The sequence below is a fragment of the Cottoperca gobio genome, chromosome 6, assembly GCF_900634415.1.
Source record: "Cottoperca gobio chromosome 6, fCotGob3.1, whole genome shotgun sequence".
NCBI classification, from domain to species: Eukaryota; Metazoa; Chordata; class Actinopteri; order Perciformes; family Bovichtidae; genus Cottoperca; species Cottoperca gobio.
The window spans coordinates 10,635,114-10,654,777 of record NC_041360.1 but is presented as its reverse complement, the minus strand read 5'-3'; the positions used below and the strand labels follow the sequence as shown (position 1 = coordinate 10,654,777).

The 19,664-nt window shown below is 42.6% G+C and overlaps 1 protein-coding gene across 1 annotated transcript in view; it reads right to left on the bottom strand.

Moving 5' to 3' along the window:
* b4galnt4a (beta-1,4-N-acetyl-galactosaminyl transferase 4a) overlaps positions 1-19,664 on the bottom strand; it is a 136,993-nt gene that overhangs the window by 78,934 nt on the left and 38,395 nt on the right. The window contains 1 exon segment of the mRNA XM_029434120.1: positions 7,605-7,717. Within this exon segment, the coding sequence (XP_029289980.1) occupies positions 7,605-7,717 (113 nt within the window).

Sequence of the window (19,664 nt, the reverse complement as noted above, 5' to 3'; positions counted from 1 at the left end):
GAAAAAAACAGACATACAGTCTATTGTCATGTCTTACGACCTACAGACCTTCACCCAGCAAGGCCCCAGCGAGAAACTGACCATCAACAGCAAACAGCCGGCCGGTAACAGTTTAGCAATGCCCACTGCTGGAGCCAGCTGGTAGGAAGCGGAGCGAGTAGAGTAAAAGGAACCTTCAGTAGTCTGCCTTAAAGGATTAAAGGTGATTCCACTGTATGATTCTGTATCCCTATCTGGGATGTAGAGGATGGAAATAAAACTAAATGCTTGTTGGTATGTAGATGTAGCCATCGTCTACAATTTCTTCAATCTGCATGCTTGTTTGTGTGCATGTTCAGTCAGTATACTGCGTGTGCACACAGAGCTGTTGGTTGTGAGAAACAGCCTTCCACTCTGTTGGCATCTAGTCATGGGTAGATGAGTAAAAAGACAGTGCAGACCTCAGTGCTGGAGCCCTGCCTGGGATTGTACTGCAGGCCCACAGCTTGAATCTCCATCCTGTGAACCAACACCAGGCTGACAAATGCCTGCGAGGTGATAGTGAGAATGAGTGAAGCACTGAAGCAACCAGAGGAAAAACAATTCTGGACTGAACACTCAAATAGTCTCAAATGAAAAAGCTGTCAACACCCCCAAGTTTGAAAAATGATAGAAGAAGTCACAGTCTGTAGGGTTACAGCTAGTTATCAGAGGCTTGTGGCTAAATCAAGGGAAATTATGTACATTCAAGGGAAAACATTCAATATGAAGGGGATAAGCATAGCTTTATAAGGGCCGGCACTTTAAAAGGTTTGAATGTTAGGATCTAAACACCAGATAAATCGGATAAGTCCTTTGATTTGGTTTAATCCATGACTACAGCAATTCAATGACAAAATACAGTACACATTCTAATTAATGTAAAAAATATATATTTTGTTATAATGTAAGTCTCATTTCTTTAGCTGTTTCCACTACACTTTCCTTGGGAAACAAGAGAAAATGAGCAGTCAGACAATCAGACAGCTTGTAAACAAGCCAACCGTGAAGACAGATTACCTAAACCAGTGTATTTGGGGGTAAAAGAGTTTGTTCAAAGCAAATGTCAGCAGTAATCACTCATTGCAAAGGAAAACTGTGTGCATGCACAACTATAGCTGGTACGTCGGGTTAAATATTAACCATGACATCTGTCTGTACTCTGTGATAGTTTGGAACATACAGTTTGGGGCATACTGTTACCATTTGCCTTTTTGCTTACAAAGAAGTTTGGCCTATTTTAGGGTTTGTTTAAAACCTGCATGATCAGCTGACTGCTCGTGTTTCTTGCCCCGTCAGACCTTTTATCAATGTTTTTGTACTCAAAGATCTCAGCAATTAACTTTGTGAGCAAACTTTAAACATTACTCATAGGAATAATGGCCAAAACTCTGAAAAAATAAATGAAATCTTTTCTTAGCATATTGCTGTGGGGCTATTCACCCATTACACACCAAAGACAATTCCTTGTATGTGAAAACCTGCTTGGCAATAAACCAAATTCTGATTCTGATTCTGATGTCCTGGCAAGGTCATTGAGTTTTAGAGAGCCATTTGATACTAGAATGGAAAACTCAGAAAGAGTTACTCTGTTTAGCTTCCTGCTAAGATCCAAATATATTCACTGCAGCACTCGATTCATCTCAAGTATATTAGAAGCACATTGTGTCTAGATGTCTTTTTCTAACCATCCTTTTTCATTGAATTGCTCCGGATCAATTTTCAGTTTTTAGTAGACTTCTTAAGTGAGGTTATTGTGTGTTTTCATGATTGGTGTAAGAACTGCTACTTTACTGTTAATTGTATCTGGGCTATAATGTAGTCTATATAGTTGGTCACTGTCTCAGCTTTCTGTCTCTTAACCTTCCTTTGCTACGACCGCTCAATTTGTCATGAGTGCCTCGAGGGGAAATGACCCACCATTATCTAAAAGCTCTGAGTTCATATTTCACAGATTACTGACTTGCTTACTTAGGAACAGAGAGGAGTCCACCAATAATAGCTCCATTATCTCCCATTTAGACTGTCGACCTGTAGCAGTTCTTTGCTTCACTCGACAGACTCTCCGCACCATGTTGGAAATGGAGTTCTTGATTAAGGAAAAAATGTAATTTAACTGTTTTAGTAACACGGCTGACAACTCAATTGAGAAAAGTGGCAGGAATAAAAGCAGCGTGAGCTCAGACATCCTGGGGTAGGGCACTGATGTAGGCTGATGTACCAAATGCCTCATAGGAGATCCATTTCCACTTGGCTGGCTGCGGCTCCAATAAGCAGGAAAGAACTCTCTCAACCAAATGTCAGAGGTGAGTCATTGAGTCACCGCCTGGATGCATCACCCAGACCAGCTCATCGAAGATCCTTCTAAATCCGTGACAACATTGTAAATACTAAATAAATGTACCTAGAAATATGAGTCATGTGTCACTGATCTCCATAGTCAAGCCTAAAATGTCAAATTTAGCAATTACGCTATGGCGCTAATCCCTATGTTTGGGTCCATTTACAGATTACATGAAGCCTGATACTGGCTGGTGCACACAGCATCATCACAGCCAAATCCGTGCGGTGCAGTTGAGTGGAGCCTCGCTGATCAGCCATGTGTTTATTTACTAGTCAGTCCGCACCCTCTGCTCCTCATCATTCTCAGGCAAGTCTCGCAGTGCCAGCACCTTCCCATCTCCCGTAAACTATCAGCAAGGCCAGAGCGATGTAGGGCGGCCATATTTACAGCCCCGAAAGCAATTGGGGGTTAACAATGAGGCCTGGTTACTGCGGTTTATGAGCTGCTGTAAAATTGCCACTATGATTAAAATCTCTGTCAGGTGAAAGACAATGGTGCCTCCCTTTCTCTCAAGCCTCCTGTGAAATATCTCCTCACACTCGTCCTCCCTTGCTCTCCGCTCCTCTAATCACCATGACCTTGCTTGGCTAACTGGCCTATTACAGCCCACTGTCTTGTTATCTGGGAAAGTGCACAGAGTCGTTGGCCTGCCCTCTGTGGGAGCCATATCAGGTTCTTTAGATACAATGCTTTAAATAAATTGACCTGAAAGTAACAGACGTTTTCCCCTTTTTGCGATAATTGTTCCCTTAATCTCCAGAGTGTATATTGTACAATATATATGAATGAATATAATAGAATGAATGGTTTGAATAATAATACATTGCAATTTTGTGAAGACCACATGGTCCACCCCTACGTGGCATGCATGTGGCTGTCAATTCCTCAATGTTCTTAGTGTCTGTCTGAATAAGCATCTATCTAACATCTGTGACTGACAGGTAAAATACCTTTCGACACATGCGTGCCTTCATTTATCTTTCAATATTAATGATTACCAGGTTCATCAAATCTGCTCTTTTCTTCTGTCTCTTTTTGTCCTCAAGCCTTTTTATGTCTACTGTGAAGCACCAACCCTCCTTTTTCTCTTGCCTTCATCATTCTTCCCTCTCATCAGATACGAGAGATGAAGGGGTGGACCCCTGAATGCAATCTGCCGCTGACAGGAAGAGCAGTAAAACAGAATCCACACCTCATCCATATTAACTGTACACACACAAAGACACAATCACACACACACACACACACACACACACACACACAGTAATATGTATATGCGCCAAATGATTTAGGGACGAAAACACACCTGGCTTTATATAACCACAGTGGTAACCACCTGGAAGTGGCACGCCCTTTGTGACAGTGTCGATCTATGCCTGGGTTTTTAAAAAAAGTATTTTTTTAAAAACACCCGGTCTGTTCCTGTAATTGCCAAACCTGGCACACTCCGTCACCTATTTAAGCCCCAATTTGAGTGATTTGCAGGCAAAGAAAGGAAAGTGCAGAGGGAAACATTTGCTGCTCAGTCGCAGCCTTTCACAGAGGCAGAGAGGAACGCAATTACTTCCTGCTCCTCTACCACTCAACTCTTTTACTTCTGATTTTCTCTTGTTTCCTTCCATCACCTCGTGTCCTCCCGTTTGTCTGTCCACGCCCTAACCCTCTCCCGGCTCTCTCTACACTCCCTGTGTTTTCTCTCTGCTGCTCCATCCAACTGACAACAAACAAGAGAGGCGCAGGATACATTTACAAGGCTTTTATCAAAAACCAGCATCCACCTCTTTACCTTTACTCACACCAAGGATGCCACTTAGCTCTTTCGATCACTTGCACTTTTCAAAAGGAAGCAAGCAAGAGGCAAAAATTGCGGGAAAAACAGAGCGGTCAACAAGTGAAAAGAGTGTCATTTATGTGTTGCAGGTCTTATACAAGTCCTCATTAAATTAATTTAAGCAGCAGGCGATGCACAAAAATGGTTCTCTTTCCATGTTGCATGACAGTCCTTGTGTCTCCCTGCTGTAAGCCACCAAAAAGTGCTTTGTGCTGCCCAATTGCAATAAGGTCATTCCACTTCCTTTTAGGCTGTCTATTAATGTTGAGTGCACACAGCCTTAGGGGCTTTTCTGTTTGTTTTCATCCAGGCAATTTTGGTTTCATTGTCTGAAATTTCTGAAATGACGGCTTTAGTGAGCTATTAGTGCGGCACAAAACATTAGAGGAGCTTAACAGGGAAGGCAAACAAGGAAGAAGGGCCTCTGTCTCTCTGACCCATATTAAAGCACATTAAACACACTAAATCATCCTATTCTGTCTCTGTCGATCCTTCTCTCTCTTAGACACACACACCAACACACTTCTGGTGTTGAAGCAACTTTGGCCATCAGGCCTGGAAACACGGACGACAGCTTTGGCCTTTGGCACTGACATTTTCTCTCACTGGAGCAGCGTCACATCGAGTGAAGGTGTCAATTATGTTGCTTTGGATATCCTCGAGATGTCTGTGCTGAACGAGCAGCAAGAGAGTAATGTGAAACACGGTACGCTACATACACACATCTAGAAGCACACGCGCAAAAACATTCAGAGGTCAAGCATTGCTGGAACAAAGAGCTAATAAATGGGCATGTAAATTATAGATGAAGAGAGATGCGGTTATGGAGCCGAATAGAAAAGTCTTAAGGGTGAGCGCACACACACACACACACACACACACACATTGGAAAGGATAGAACACAGTGCTAGTTACAAACAAAGCAGTGTTATAGATAACCATAAATGGAGTTCAGTCTTATACTCTACAGATCGTAAATCCAACTAAGCACCTCCTGCAGCGGGCCAATTCTATCTCCTATATTGTAATTCTGATGATTTAGAGTGTGTTTACCGTCCGAGTGTGAACACAGTACATCTAAGTGATCATTATTTGAAGCAAACCAAATCTATTACCTGTCGTTTAGGGAACAAATGACAAAGTGATGCTATTAAAATTCATAAAGGGCTTGCCATAAACTTCCTGACACATTTTAGTGACTTCAGCAGAATGCTTACAGTGCAGCCGAATATTTGAGTTTCAGTGCACGAGACTGACTCATCCTGAGAGCCGCTTTTCATTTGACTGTTACAGAAGAGGAGCCCTAACGCTATCAGGCAGGTTTAGAGTTTAGAGGAGGGCCGTTCAAAAAAAAAAAACCCTGCTGGCTCCCCTTCATGACTCTTATCTCTTCAAGCACATTTCCTAAAGCCTCCACTTAAATCGATTTTGAAGACGACTGCATTTTATGGAATAAGATACATCGTCTTTTTCTCTCGGATGGTTCCCCTCGGCTGGTCAACAGAAATGCAGCGATATCCTAACAATTTGGGTTTTAACTTTAACTGTGTTTGAGTGCTAAACTCCTGCAGCCACAACGTGAGTGTGGTCAAGTACATACTGTACGTTTTGTATGGTGTGTTTGATTGATGTTATGCTGCACACGCAGGTCAGAAATCAGTGTGACTACCATTTAGGGACAGAGCAGTGTACAGTACAGTGACATCCTGTGCATCTGACAGAGAGACATACAGTATTAATACAAATATATATAGTTTGACATTAAACATTTTTAAAGTTATATATGGATAGGAGCACAAAATAAAGACCAGAATAAAAACTCTGATCATTTTGTAGAATAAACTGTATTGATTCATTTGAATTCAATCCATATACAGCAGCTTCTCAGGGACTTCTTTTATAGCCCAGTGTAATCATTCTCTCCAACAGAGAGGTACTGTAAAAGCTTTTTATTATAAAAGTACCAATAACTAAATCTGACACGTCTCATTAATCTTTATCTGTATGCATCTCCTGCTCTACAATTTGTTTTGGCTTCTTTTATATCAAACTCAACACACACACCACATGTGTGGTGAACATTTAATTACTGCAGATTTCATGGCTTCACGGCCTGATTCTTCGGCACCTCAGGTAGTATTACAGATACCTGAGCCTCGGGCAAGATACCATTTCAAGGTAGAGAGCCTGCTGGCCTGGTAACCTGGTCGGCTGAGTTTGAGGGAGGGGGGGAATAATAATAAATGGCCTGCCTCAAGACCAAAAGCTGAAAGGTGAATCTTGAGAGCATTGAAAGAGTATTTTACTTTACTATAGGAGACAGAAACCAGCTTGATACAATTAAAGTGACAAATTAGTGATACAGGATTACACTAAAGCAGTACAGTGTGTTTTGACTGCTTAGTAGGCTTGTGCTGATCTATTCCCGCCGCCCCTTGCCAATCTCGAGTAACCACGATGGGACGATATGAAAAGAGAAACGATGGCCCAACCCTACAGCTCGGTGCAATTTCTTGAGTCTGGACACACCCTGAGAGATAATAAGAAATAAGCAGTAAGCAACATTTCCTGACTGTAGAAGACCCTTAATACCATTTACATAAGATATGTCTCTTTGTAATCCACTCTGATCTCAATGTCTGCTAATGTCTCTTTGTAATCCACTTTAGCCGACATTGAGATCAGATTGAAACATTTACACTGGGTTGTCGAGGAATTTTGATAATAATCCTCATTTGGAACTTGGAATGTATGAGTGGTCCAAAATTGCCATACTTAACCCTAAAATCCACCCACTGTCAGGGGAAATAAGAGTTTAAGTGTCAGTTTGTCTTGGTGGTTTACTGCTGCATGTACCAAAGTGCTAATAATCTCTGGCGATGGTCCAAACTAACTCTTTTCCCATCTCTGTGCATGGAAACTATCACAGAAACAAATGCTTGAGGAGGAGGTTAGATTGTGTGATGTGTTCACGATATATTGTTTAGCTGTGGCCTCACAGAGCTGGAAACATTACTCAAATTCAGTGCGGTGGGTGGGGGTCACAAGGCCAAATTGTAGATGAGTTTTAATAAGCAAAAACAACAAGGTTTCAACAATAAAATCTGATTACAGATTCTGTATCCTTTTATTCTTTCCAGTTATATAGCGAAGGGACTCCGTCTTGGAGCATTAATCAGTAGTGGCACAGACAGCCCTGTGTTTTTGATGATAATTAAGATCCGGGCTCTAAATGATGGAGCCCTGATGAGCTCCTCCACGCACACATGAGCAACAAACAACATTGTTGCTTCGTCAGAATGGTGTGAGTGTCTAGGGTGTGGGTGTGTTTAGGTTTTGACATCGCATTGTTATTCGGCCCAGAGCAGTGAGACAGAAAAAGAAGAAATACAGCAATAAAGAGAGACTCACTGCAGCCTCGTCCTCCCTGCTGTCGCTGGTGTCCTCACTCTTGTGGTGGCCGGCTGAAGAGCGAGTGTCCCTCTTACGGCTGGCGTCCGTCCCCTCCGTCTGTCTCTCTCCATCTGGGCCAAGGTGAAAACACGGACACCGCTTAGAAAAGCCAGCAAGCAACATTATCATCGCTATTGTCGCCACCGTCGTAATCATTCTCATCGTCCTCATCTCCTTTTTAATCATCATCATTAACAGCTTCATTTTCATTTTCATCTCTATCATCTCTGTAGCATAATTGTTATTATGAATATCTTTATTCCCATCATCATCATCATCATCATGGTCAACAATCATTTCGGGATATCACTTTTTTCTTCCTACTGAGCCTCTCTAGTGTAATCAAACCCAGAGAAAAGTTTTCAGAGAAAATGGAGATTAAAAAGAACTTAATTGGAAAAACGAAAAGAGACAAGAGAGAAGAATAAAAACCAGTCTGGAGGGGAAATGTGAATATGGGGGAGTGAAAATAGGGGAAGAAAAGGAAGACATCGAGAAATGGAGAGACATAAAGAAAAGCTTTTCTTGCTGCGAAGTGGAGCTGTTAGGATGTTGTCAAGCCACAGATGGATTATGGGAGTTTTGCTGCACAATGATGACAGTTGCCTTGGCCGGGAGAGAACAACCGGAATTTAAATCCACTCATTACGAGAGTGTGTGTGTGTGCATGCAAGTGTGTGTGTTTTTTTTTGTGTGTGACCGTCACAGAGCATATGGTCAAAATTGCCTTCTCTCCGTGGTAGCAGCAAAACACACACGCACATACATACACACGGTGTCATGGATGATCAAACCGGAGCACGATTCGATACAGAGCAGTAACAGGATATTCAGCACTTTATAAGAGTCTGGTTATTTGGAGTTACAAGGAGCGAATAGATGCTCATAAGGTTTGCTATAAAGATGTCTACCTCTACGAGGAGTTCATATAAAAAGGGAATCCATACCCCATTCACTCCAATCTCTTTTTATTTCGATTGCACACCATTCGATCCCATTTGGCTGACATGGCTCACAAAGGCACAACATTGCTGGAGCTCATAGAGGCTGCCATAAAAGGTGGCGCCTGTGCCATTGACTCCCCCATAAAAAGTGGGAGGGAGGAAGGGGGAGGGCTTTGTGGTGTCCCAAATGCATGAGAGTGAAAGTGGTTCATTACTGTCTGCTGAGCAGGCGGTGGCTGTAGCGCACACACACACACACACACACACACACACACACACACACACACACACACACACACACACACACACACAGGGATGGATTGTGATTAAAAGACAGAATGGGGAGAACGGGCGGCTATAAAACATAATGAGAGCTAATGGTTTTCCAATATGTCCCCTTAACAATGACTCTGAGTGAACTGAATTAGGTTGGGGGGTGGAGATGTCTGTTTGTGTGTGGCAGGGTTGGGCTGCGGGGAGATTGATGCAGTCAATGAGAAGAGGAAAGACAGATAGGTGCATGCTCACTCATCATTCACGTGAGGTGTCAGAGAGGAGAAAGCAGAAAAACAATGAAAAAAGACCAAATAAAAAATGAAAATGGAGCAACAGTGAAAGTTTTGCACAACTTGCTCTGCATCCCATGAAAGTCTCCGGCAATCTGTCTTTGTGATGATGATCTGTTTTCCTCATTTGTTTTGCTATCATCTCGCCTGTCTCCCTCCATTCCCATTGCAATTTCACAGATCCCAAAACAACCGTAATAAAAGATAAATCTGCTTTGATCTAAAAAAAAATCATCAACTTTTACTGAATAAATAAAGCAAAGGAGAAAATCGCCATGTTTACAATGCCAGTTTTTAATTCACAATGAAAATAAATTGATTCACAAATGGTTAATTGTAAATGGCGATTTACCAACACAAGTCAGCATTCACTCATTCACACACACATTCATACAGAGGCAGAGGTTTCCATACAAGGTGCCGCCTGTTCTTTAGAAACGATAAACATTCACACACACTCACACACCGTTGGCTATACCATAAGGAAATCATAAGGTGATATAGTGCATAAAAAGCATTAAAATAGACTAACAGAGCTTGTTTGTTTGGGGAGGATCCCCTGAACAACTGTTTAGAGGTCTGGGCTTTATTAACTGGCCCCTGGCCTCCCGTCATTTTGCGAAAAGGGAAAGCACATTGAGTATCCCTGCTCTAAACTGTATTCTCGTCTTTCTCTCCGATTGTACAAGGATATATTGCAGGGGTCGGGAACCTATGGCTCGCGAGCCATATATGGCTCTTTCGATAACGCAATATGGCTCGCAGACAATTTTGAGCTGACATTTAACATGATTAACAGGTAATAAATAATTATATTGTGTCATTTTAAAGTAAAACATTTAGCGGCGGATTTGTTTTTAGTTCTCCCCTCTCCTTTTCCTCCGCTCTGTCTCTGGCTGCAGGTGAAGGTGTGTTCACACGTGTGTGCGTAGGGGGCGGAGCCCCGCCCGTCGCGAAACCGAGCAGAGGAGAAACTGCACAAAGCAAGCAGTAGACCGGGGGGGTCAAACTCAATCACAGAGGGCCAACATTAAAAACTGGGACTACGTCGAGGGCCAAACACGGTCCACATTTATTGAACAGGATACACATATTGGATAAAGTGCAAAAAGATATGGAACATATTTAAGTCAACTGCAAACAGATTGCTGAGCAGTTCAATTTAAATTTCTGAGCTGCAAAGTCGGCAAATGCGTTCAGTTGATCAGCAGAATGCTGTCGGGAACACAGCGGTGGAGATGGTTTGTCAGTGTTTGGAAACACGTAGTGACCAAAGTTTCCTGCTGCATCAGAGTCTCCCACAGGCAGCTCGGCTTAGAAAGCTCTCACTGCATCACACATGTCCGTGATCACACGGCCCTGAAGCTGCAGGTTTAACAGTGAGATGCTTCGTTATGTCGCACAAACAGTCCAGCTCACATCGTCCCAGAGATCTGTGGTGTGTTTCCCTTTGCTTCCAAAAACTTTCATTTCATTCACATATTTAGTTACTTCCTCGAATGTCTTTTCCCGTGGTTGTGCCATGCATTGATTTACCAAAACCGGCGGGCCAGTTATGACAGATATGATATTTTCTCGCGGGCCGGATATAATTGCCTTGACTTTGACACCCGTGCAGTAAACACTGAAACGTGCACATAAATGAGATAAATAACGTAAGCGTTTAGTTTATTTAATAAAAGAGCACGTGTTCAATGCAACACTGATACCGCTATTAGTATTCGGAGACGTGTTATTCTTAAAAAATGCACGCATAAAGTTGCATTCAAATCTATTAAATATATGGCTCTCAAGGAAATACATAAAAAAATATTTGGCTTTTATGGCTCTCCCAGCCAAAAAGGTTCCCAACCCCTGATATATTGTGTAAGATGTAGGTTTTCTGACTCTCTGAAAGTGCATTGGAAAGGTCATCCCAACTCAAAAAAACACAAAACATAAAAAAATAAAAAAACATAACACCAAGCACTGGAAGTCGAGGAAGCTTTCAGCGAGTGCCATTTCCTTGTCAAACAAGGCCACTTGAGCCACAGGAACCGTGCTGTGAAAACTGTCAGTCACAGCCCGACACGGCACGGACAGTCTAAGTACGGCCTCTGGGGTCGATCAAAGCTCCACCAGATCAAAGAGCAAACACCAAAGAGTGGCCGTGCTCAACTTTGTCTCACTTCAAGCCTGACTTTCCTGCCATTGTTGAGCCAAAAATAGCTGGACACTTCAACTTCCAAGTTTTGATCTTACTATGTAACTAAAGCTTATTTTGTAAGTGTGTATGTAGATTTCGGTAGCACCATATGTTTCTCAGTAAAAAGCATTCTAGATGTTCTCTTATTTTAATTTCATAAACACCTACAATGTCAAAATATTACAAGCATACATTTTCATTTAGCTGACGCTTTTGTGAGGATACAAACTCAGAACAGCAAGAATATTGTAAGTACAACAGCTTCAAAAAGACCAAACCAATTCACATACAGAAATGAGAAAATGTAAAAATTAAACATATATGTTATTGTATTATTATTGGCCAATGTGCAGTTGAAACAGATGGGTTTTCAGTCTGCGACGGAAGAATATAACAAAGATATACAGCGAAGATATTAAAGGATATGACGCTGCATTTAGAATATAAAAAACTACCTTAAATCACCCCAATGGAAAATAAAAAGCAAAACAATTTATTTATAAGTTGCGGTTTATCTTTCGCTTCATGTTGCTGTTTATTTTTGTTCTGCTGAGTACACACTGCATGAGTCACTGCATGAGTGAACTGGCATCACATCGACCCTTAACCGTTTATCTGAGCAGGCAATGCTCCAGGGAGCCAGGTGAGACTCCCCTTTGCCTCGCCTCATTTATGCAAGTGATCACCTTAAATATGAATGAGCACGCAGAACACAAAAATCTCACATCGGTCCGACTTGGAAGTAAAATGATTGACAGCTTCGAACCTCAAAATAGAAACAGACAACTTCCGTTGAAGATAACCTACTTTCCAAGAGGATTACATTACATCATACTTGAGAATAAAAAGAGCCTTACTGTTTATCACACTCAGAATCCACCCCTCACATACAATAAGGTGATAAGAATACATTGTGTTTAGCATGCAAGAGCAATATTCAAGCGGTATGGATGGTAAAACTGATAACCAAATCCATCTGAGCTTTGTTTAATACACTCAATAAATAGAGAGAGGATTAACAGCATTAGAGTCTGATAGAAAGGAAATCACCTATGGAAACATCAGCCAGATGACACAAAGGAGTTACACATTAGGAGGCAAACTTTAACAAAGATTTCACTTTTCAAATAATTTTCTCCTCTTCTTCAAGTCCCTGAAGCATTGTCTTTTGAAGTCTGAGGAGAACAAAGTGTGAGTGAACTTCTTTCCTGAGAAAATAAGACTTTTTAAGCACTAGGAGTACAAACTGCGTCTCTGCACACTCTGCAGAGCCGTAGGAAAATGGCCTTATCGAGTGAAGTGTAGCGTTAAAATAACTTGCCGCTGCTATTTATATCATTATAGTTACATTTTAAATCATTAGTGCCCCATTGGCTGAGTCTCTTTATATGGATAAATGTTTTTTAAAAAAAAGAAAAAAAAACATTCACTGCTAATATATTCCTCTAATAAATTCTTCAACAAATCCCAAAAGGGGAAGATAATGAGAACTGCAAAGCACTTTGCGCGCGCGTGTGTGTGTGTGTGTGTGTGTTGTGTGTATGCGTGTGCGTGTCGTATGTGTGTGTGTGTGTGTGTGTACAAATGTTTTAAACATTCTTTGCCAACATATTCCTTAACTCCTTAACATATTTAAACGATAAATGTATGTTTATGTTTGAGTGTGTGAGTGTATAAGTGTGTGTCCTGACTAAATGTATGCATGCATTGTGGACACGTGCTCATAGAAAGATGTCATAAATAATGTCCAGGTTTGGTCGTGGATCAGCCATACAATACTGAATTTATTAGCAAATAAATATATTATATATACTGTATAATATATACACTGTATATATATGATATATCCATCCATCCATCCATCGTCTACCGCTTATCCGGGATCGGGTCGCGGGGGCAGCAGCTCCAGTAAGGAACCCCAATCTTCCCTTCTCCGGGCCACATCCTCCAGCTCCGACTGGGGGATCCTGAGGCGTTCCCAGGCCAGTGAGGAGATATAATCTCTCCACCGAGTCCTGGGTCTTCCCCGGGGTCTCCTCCCAGCTGGACGTGCCTGGAACACCTCCCTAGGGAGGCGCCCAGGTGGCATCCTTACTAGATGCCCGAACCACCTCAATTGGCTCCTTTCAACGTAAAGGAGCAGCGACTCTACTCCGAGTCTCTCACGGATGGCTGAGCTTCTCACCCTATCTCTAAGGGAGACGCCAGCCACCCGTCTGAGAAAACCCATTTTGGCCGCTTGTACCCGTGATCTCGTTCTTTCGGTCATGACCCAGCCTTCATGACCATAGGTGAGGGTAGGAACGAAGATCGACCGGTCTATTGAGAGCTTTGCCTTCTGGCTCAGCTCTCTTTTCGTCACAACGGTGCGGTAAAGTGACTGTAATACCGCCCCCGCTTCTCCGATTCTCCGGCCAATCTCTCACTCCATTGTCCCCTCACTCGCGAACAAGACCCCGAGGTACTTGAACTCCTTCACTTGGGGTAATGGCTCATTCCCTACCCGGAGTAGGCAATCCACCGGTTTCCTGCTGAGAGCCATGGCCTCAGATTTGGAGGTGCTGATCCTCATCCCAACCGCTGCACGAATATGATATATATCTATATATATATATATATATATATATATATATATATATATACACACACACACATACTATATATATATATATATATATATATATACACACACATACTATATATATATATATATATATATATACATACTATATATATATATACACACACACATACTATATATATATACAGTATATCTCAAAAGTGAGTACACCCTTTAGATTTTTGCAAATATTCTGTTATATCCTTTCAGGGGATAACATTATCCTACTGAAACTTTGATATAACTTAAAGTAGTCAGTGTGCTGCTTGAATAACAGTATAGATTTATTGTCCTTTGAAAATTACTCAGTACACAGCTGTTAATGTCTAAACAGCTGGCAACAAAAGTGAGTACACCCCATAGTGAACATGTCTAAATTGTGCCCAAAGTGTCAATATTTTGTGTGACCACCATTGTTATCTAGCACTGCTTTAACCCTCCTGGGCATGGAATTCACCAGAGCTGCACAGGTTGCTTCTGGAATCTTCTTCCACTCCTCCACGACGACATCACGGAGCGCACGGATGTTGGACACCTTGCACTCCTCCACCTTCCTCTTGAGGATGCCCCACATGTGCTCAATTGGGTTTAGGTCTGGAGACATACTTGGCCAGTCCATCACCTTAACCTTCAGCTTCTTCAGCAAGGCCGTTGTCATCTTGGAGGTGTGTTTAGGGTCATTATCATGTTGGAAAACTGCCCTACGGCCCAGTTTCCGAAGAGAGGGGATCATGCTCTGCTGCAGGATGTCACAGTATATATTGGAATTCATGTGTCCCTCAATGAAATGCAGCTCCCCAGTGCCGGCAGCACTCATGCAGCCCCAGACCATGATGCTGCCACCACCATGCTTGACTGTAGGCAAAACACATTTGTCTTGGTACTCCTCACCAGGGTGCCGCCACACACGCCGGACACCATCTGACCCAAACAGGTTTATTTTGGTCTCATCAGACCACAGGACATGGTTCCAGTAACTCATGTTCTTGGATTCATTGTCTTCAGCAAACTGTTTGCGGGCTTTCTTATGCATCGGTTTCAGAAGGGGCTTCTGTCTGGGGCGACGGCCATACAAACCGATTTGATGCAGTGTGCGGCGTATGGTCTGGGCACTGACAGGCTGACATCCCACTTCTGCAACCTCTGCAGCAATGCTGGAAGCACTCGCACGTCTATTTTTGGAAACCAACCTCTGGATATGACGCTGAGCACGTGGACTCAACTTCTTTGGTCGACCCTGGCGAGGCCTGTTCCGAGTGGAACCTGTCCTGGAAAACCGCTGTATGATCTTAGCCACTGTGCTGCAACTCATTTTCATGGTGTTGGCAATCTTCTTATAGCCAAGGCCATCTTTGTGAAGCGCAATAATCCTTTTTTTCAGCCGCTCAGAGAGTTCCTTGCCATGAGGTGCCATGTTGTCCAGCATTCAGAGAGAATTGTGCCCAAAACACCAAATTTAACAGCCCTGCTTATCATTTACACCTGAATCCTTGTAACACTAACGAGTCACATGACACCAGGGCGGGAAAACAACATCATTGGGCACAATTAGGACATGTTCACTATGGGGTGTACTCACTTTTGTTGCCAGCTGTTTAGACATTAACAGCTGTGTACTGAGTAATTTTCAAAGGACAATAAATCTATACTGTTATTCAAGCAGCACACTGACTACTTTAAGTTATATCAAAGTTTCAGTAGGATAATGTTATCCCCTGAAAGGATATAACAGAATATTTGCAAAAATCTAAAGGGTGTACTCACTTTTGAGATATACTGTATACACACATACTATATATACACACACACACACTGTTTAATATCTTTCTACTTTTTCTGTTGTATTTTTCTTTATGATTTATGTGATTTACAACATGTATGTATGTATGTATGAGATGTATTTAATATATGCCTGTTTGATATTGATCTTGAATTTTCTAGTCCATTTTCATCGAGGCATGCTCCCATGTAGGAGTATTAGACAGCGTCGTTCGGCTCTGCTCTAATTGGTCCATCAGAGAGTAGATTGACTCTCAATCATGCAGATCACACAATCACGTGAGTGCTGTTTGTGTGTCAATACAAATTATTTGTTCTGCTTTGTGATGGTGATTTGACGATGCCTGATAAAGATCTCTGTTAGATCGGAACATTGCACGCTTAAAATGGCTGGGGATTTTCGTGTGTGGATCTTTTTGTCTGAGTGAGCCATGCAAACCAAATGGTTGTTTTATCCCACGCTAGAACTGCTGTTCTCCAAAAAACCAGCATGCATTGTAATAATTTACTCATCAAAACAAAGTTAAAAAGGACTGAAAGAACAGGATTCACTGCAGGCATACACACACACACACACACACACACACACACACACACACACACACACACACACACACACACACACACACACACACACACACACACACACACACACACACACACACACACACACACACACACACACACACACACACCAGCCAGGAGGCAAGGTAAGTCTGAAGCCGCTGGCTCGCAGCAGAGAGTCAGGAGTCAGTCCCTGGACTGTGACGGGACTCCCTCAAGCCTCCATGCGGGCTCTAATGAAGTAATGAAGAGCAGACTGGCAGGTTAATGGAAGCCAATAGACTACGATCTCCGCCACCTGCAGAAGACCAGGCGGAATACTAATCATTTAGAAGCCACCTCTCTTATGTTCTGCCTAATCTGTTACTGTCACCCACTTCTAAAACTACAGCACTATTTACTGTGCAGATAAGATGGCGGAGAGCAACTTCTATAACCTCCAGAGGACCGAGATAGAGACCGCTTTCTGGAGTGTTAAGTCTGTGACGGAGTATATTAAAAACTACGATAAACAGGAGTCTTATCCAAGGTTGATGTTGGTGTAATGTGTAGATAGAGACGAGGAATGGAGGTGTCTGTGTGGGAGGAGACTTTCTCCAGCTACCTATACTATTGAGAAATGAGTAATAAGTTCACCTTGTCTGGCTGCCCTTTCAAAACTAATGATATTCTAAACTTTATAGCTTTCAGAGAAGTGCAGCTGTCAGAGCACTCATCTCCGCTGTACCAGTGCCAATATATATGTATATGTATGCACGAGTTTCAGTGTGTACATGCACACAATACATGCGTGTGTGTGTGTTGTATCTCTGCGTCTCATTTTATCTCTAAACAAGACTGACAACAAACACTGTGTATCCATGCAAGGCGCTGCCCCACTGTATGTTACGTGATAGACAGAATGGTGATACAGCGGAATGCTAATCACAGAATCAAAGAAGTGCGGCAGGAGCTACAAGAACGCCGACGAAGGGCAGTTAGAAAAGAAAAGAGGAGAACATTGAACATTATAGAAGAAATAAATACAACTGAGGTGGTTGAGGAGGAGAAGTTGAGTTTGAACCTCTGTGACAAAGTCCAGTCATGTCAAATTAGAAAATAATAATCTGTTCCATGTAATTGTGCTCTGGAAAACAGGGGAGATATTAGCGCACGGTCAAATACAGCACAGTGGATGCAGAACAACACCAAAGGCCATTATCACAATTAATTTGCCAGTTTTATCGCAAGAGTGCTTCCATCACGGTTTCCTTTGAAAAGGCGTAAAGTAAAGCACTCTTCAAACTCAGCATTAATGGAGAACTCCCAACAGAACACAACAGGAAGAAAATATCCTTCATGGTTATAGATAGACATTAAAAAAGTTCAAAAGACGTTACAAAATCTATTTGTTCTCGTGGTTAACATTTAAAGTACATGTTCCTAGGGCTACAACTACAAAATATTTTTTATTATAGATGATGTTTTCAAGTAATCAATTGACCCTTGAGAATATAAAAGTTTCCAAAGCCCAAAGTGATGCTTGTTTTATCCAACTGACACCCCCAAACTAAAACATATTCAATCATATAAAACAACACACAACATCCTCACATTTTTTAAGCTTGCAGGAGTCTTCAACATTTTTCAGGCCAAGGACCCCCAAACTGAAAGCGTGGTGCAGGGACTCCCTACAGCAGGGGTCGGGAACCTTTTTGGCTGGGAGAGCCATAAAAACCAAATATTTTAAAATGTATTTCCTTGAGAGCCATATATTTAATAAAATCCGAGTACTAAAAGCGGTATCGGTGTTTCCCCTACCATTGTCTGTGCATCACCGCATCATACACCAGGATGCGCTGTGTTGTAAAGCTCTGGAGATGGAACATGTAATAAACACTGTAACACAGACAGGAAACTTTATAAGAGTTAATGTAAGTCTTTTCCTGAGGAGATACATTCTGAACACGGCAGTGCGATGGCTGAGTCGAGAGAAAGTGCTGAATAGATTTTTCGAGTTGCGAGAGGAAATCTGGCCGTTTTTGGAAGCAAAGGGAAACACACCACAGATCTCTGGGACAAAAAGTGGCGATGTGAGCTGGCCTGTTTGTGCGACATAACGAAGCATCTCACTGTTAAACCTCCAGCTTCACGGCTGTGTGATCACAGACATGTATGATGCAGTGAGAGCCGAGCTGCCTGTGGGAGACTCTGATGAAGAAGGAAACTTTGGTCACTACGTGTTTCCAAACACTGACAAACCATCTCCATCACTGTGTTCCCGACTGGCATGAACTGCTCAGCAATCCGTTTGCAGTTGACGTGGAAACAGCACATGTGAACATCCAAATGGAGCTGATTGACCTCCAGTGTAACGTCTCAAGGCACACTCAAGGCAAAGTATGACTCTGTGGGCGCTGCAGTTTCCAAGCTTCACTAAATGATGCCTTAATTTTGGCCCTCTCTGTGATTGAGTTTGACACCCCTGGTCTACTGCTTGCTTTGCGCAGTTTCTCCTCAGCTGTTTCGCGAAGGGCAGGGCTCCGCCCCCTACACACACACACACACACACACACATACACACACACAAACAAACACGTGCGCACACAGTTACAGTGAGAGACAGAGTGGAGGAAAGGAGAGGGGAGAACTAAAACAAAATCCGCTGCTAAATGTTTTACTTTAAAATGACACAATATAATTATTTATTACTTGTTAAAATGTCAGCTCAAAATTGTCTGCGAGCCATATTGCGTCATCGAAAGAGCCATATATTGCTCACAAGCCATAGGTTCCCGACCCCTGCCCTACTGTATATATTGTATAGAAGAGACTTGAAGAGGTTCGTGCGACAGGGGGGTGCGTGGCAGAAATGTATTTTAGTTCACCCCTCTCCTTTCCTCCACTCTGTCTCTGACTGTAGGTGTGTGTGTGTTGCCGCCCTTCGTGAAGTACAGTGGGTGAGGGAATGTGAATGGCAAAGCATTTATCTACAAACAATTTTGCGACCCCCCCTGCAGTACCTCCGTGGACCCCTTGGGGGTCGCAGACCCCCTGTTGAAGACCTATGGCTTAGAGCAGGGGTCGGGAACCTATGGCTGTTTCGATGACGAGATATGGCTGTGTGTATGTGTGTGTGTGTGTGTGTAGGGGGCGGAGCCCTGCCCTTTGCGAAACAGCTGAGGAGAAACTGCGCAAAGCAAGCAGTAGACCAGGGGTGTCAAACTCAATCACAGAGAGGGCCAAAATTAAGGCATCGTTTCGGGGGTGAAGCTTGGAAACTGCAGCGCCCACAGAGTCATACTTTGCCTTGAGTGTGTCATTACACTGGAGGTCAATCAGCTCTATTTGGATGGTCACATGTGCTGTTTCCACGTCAAC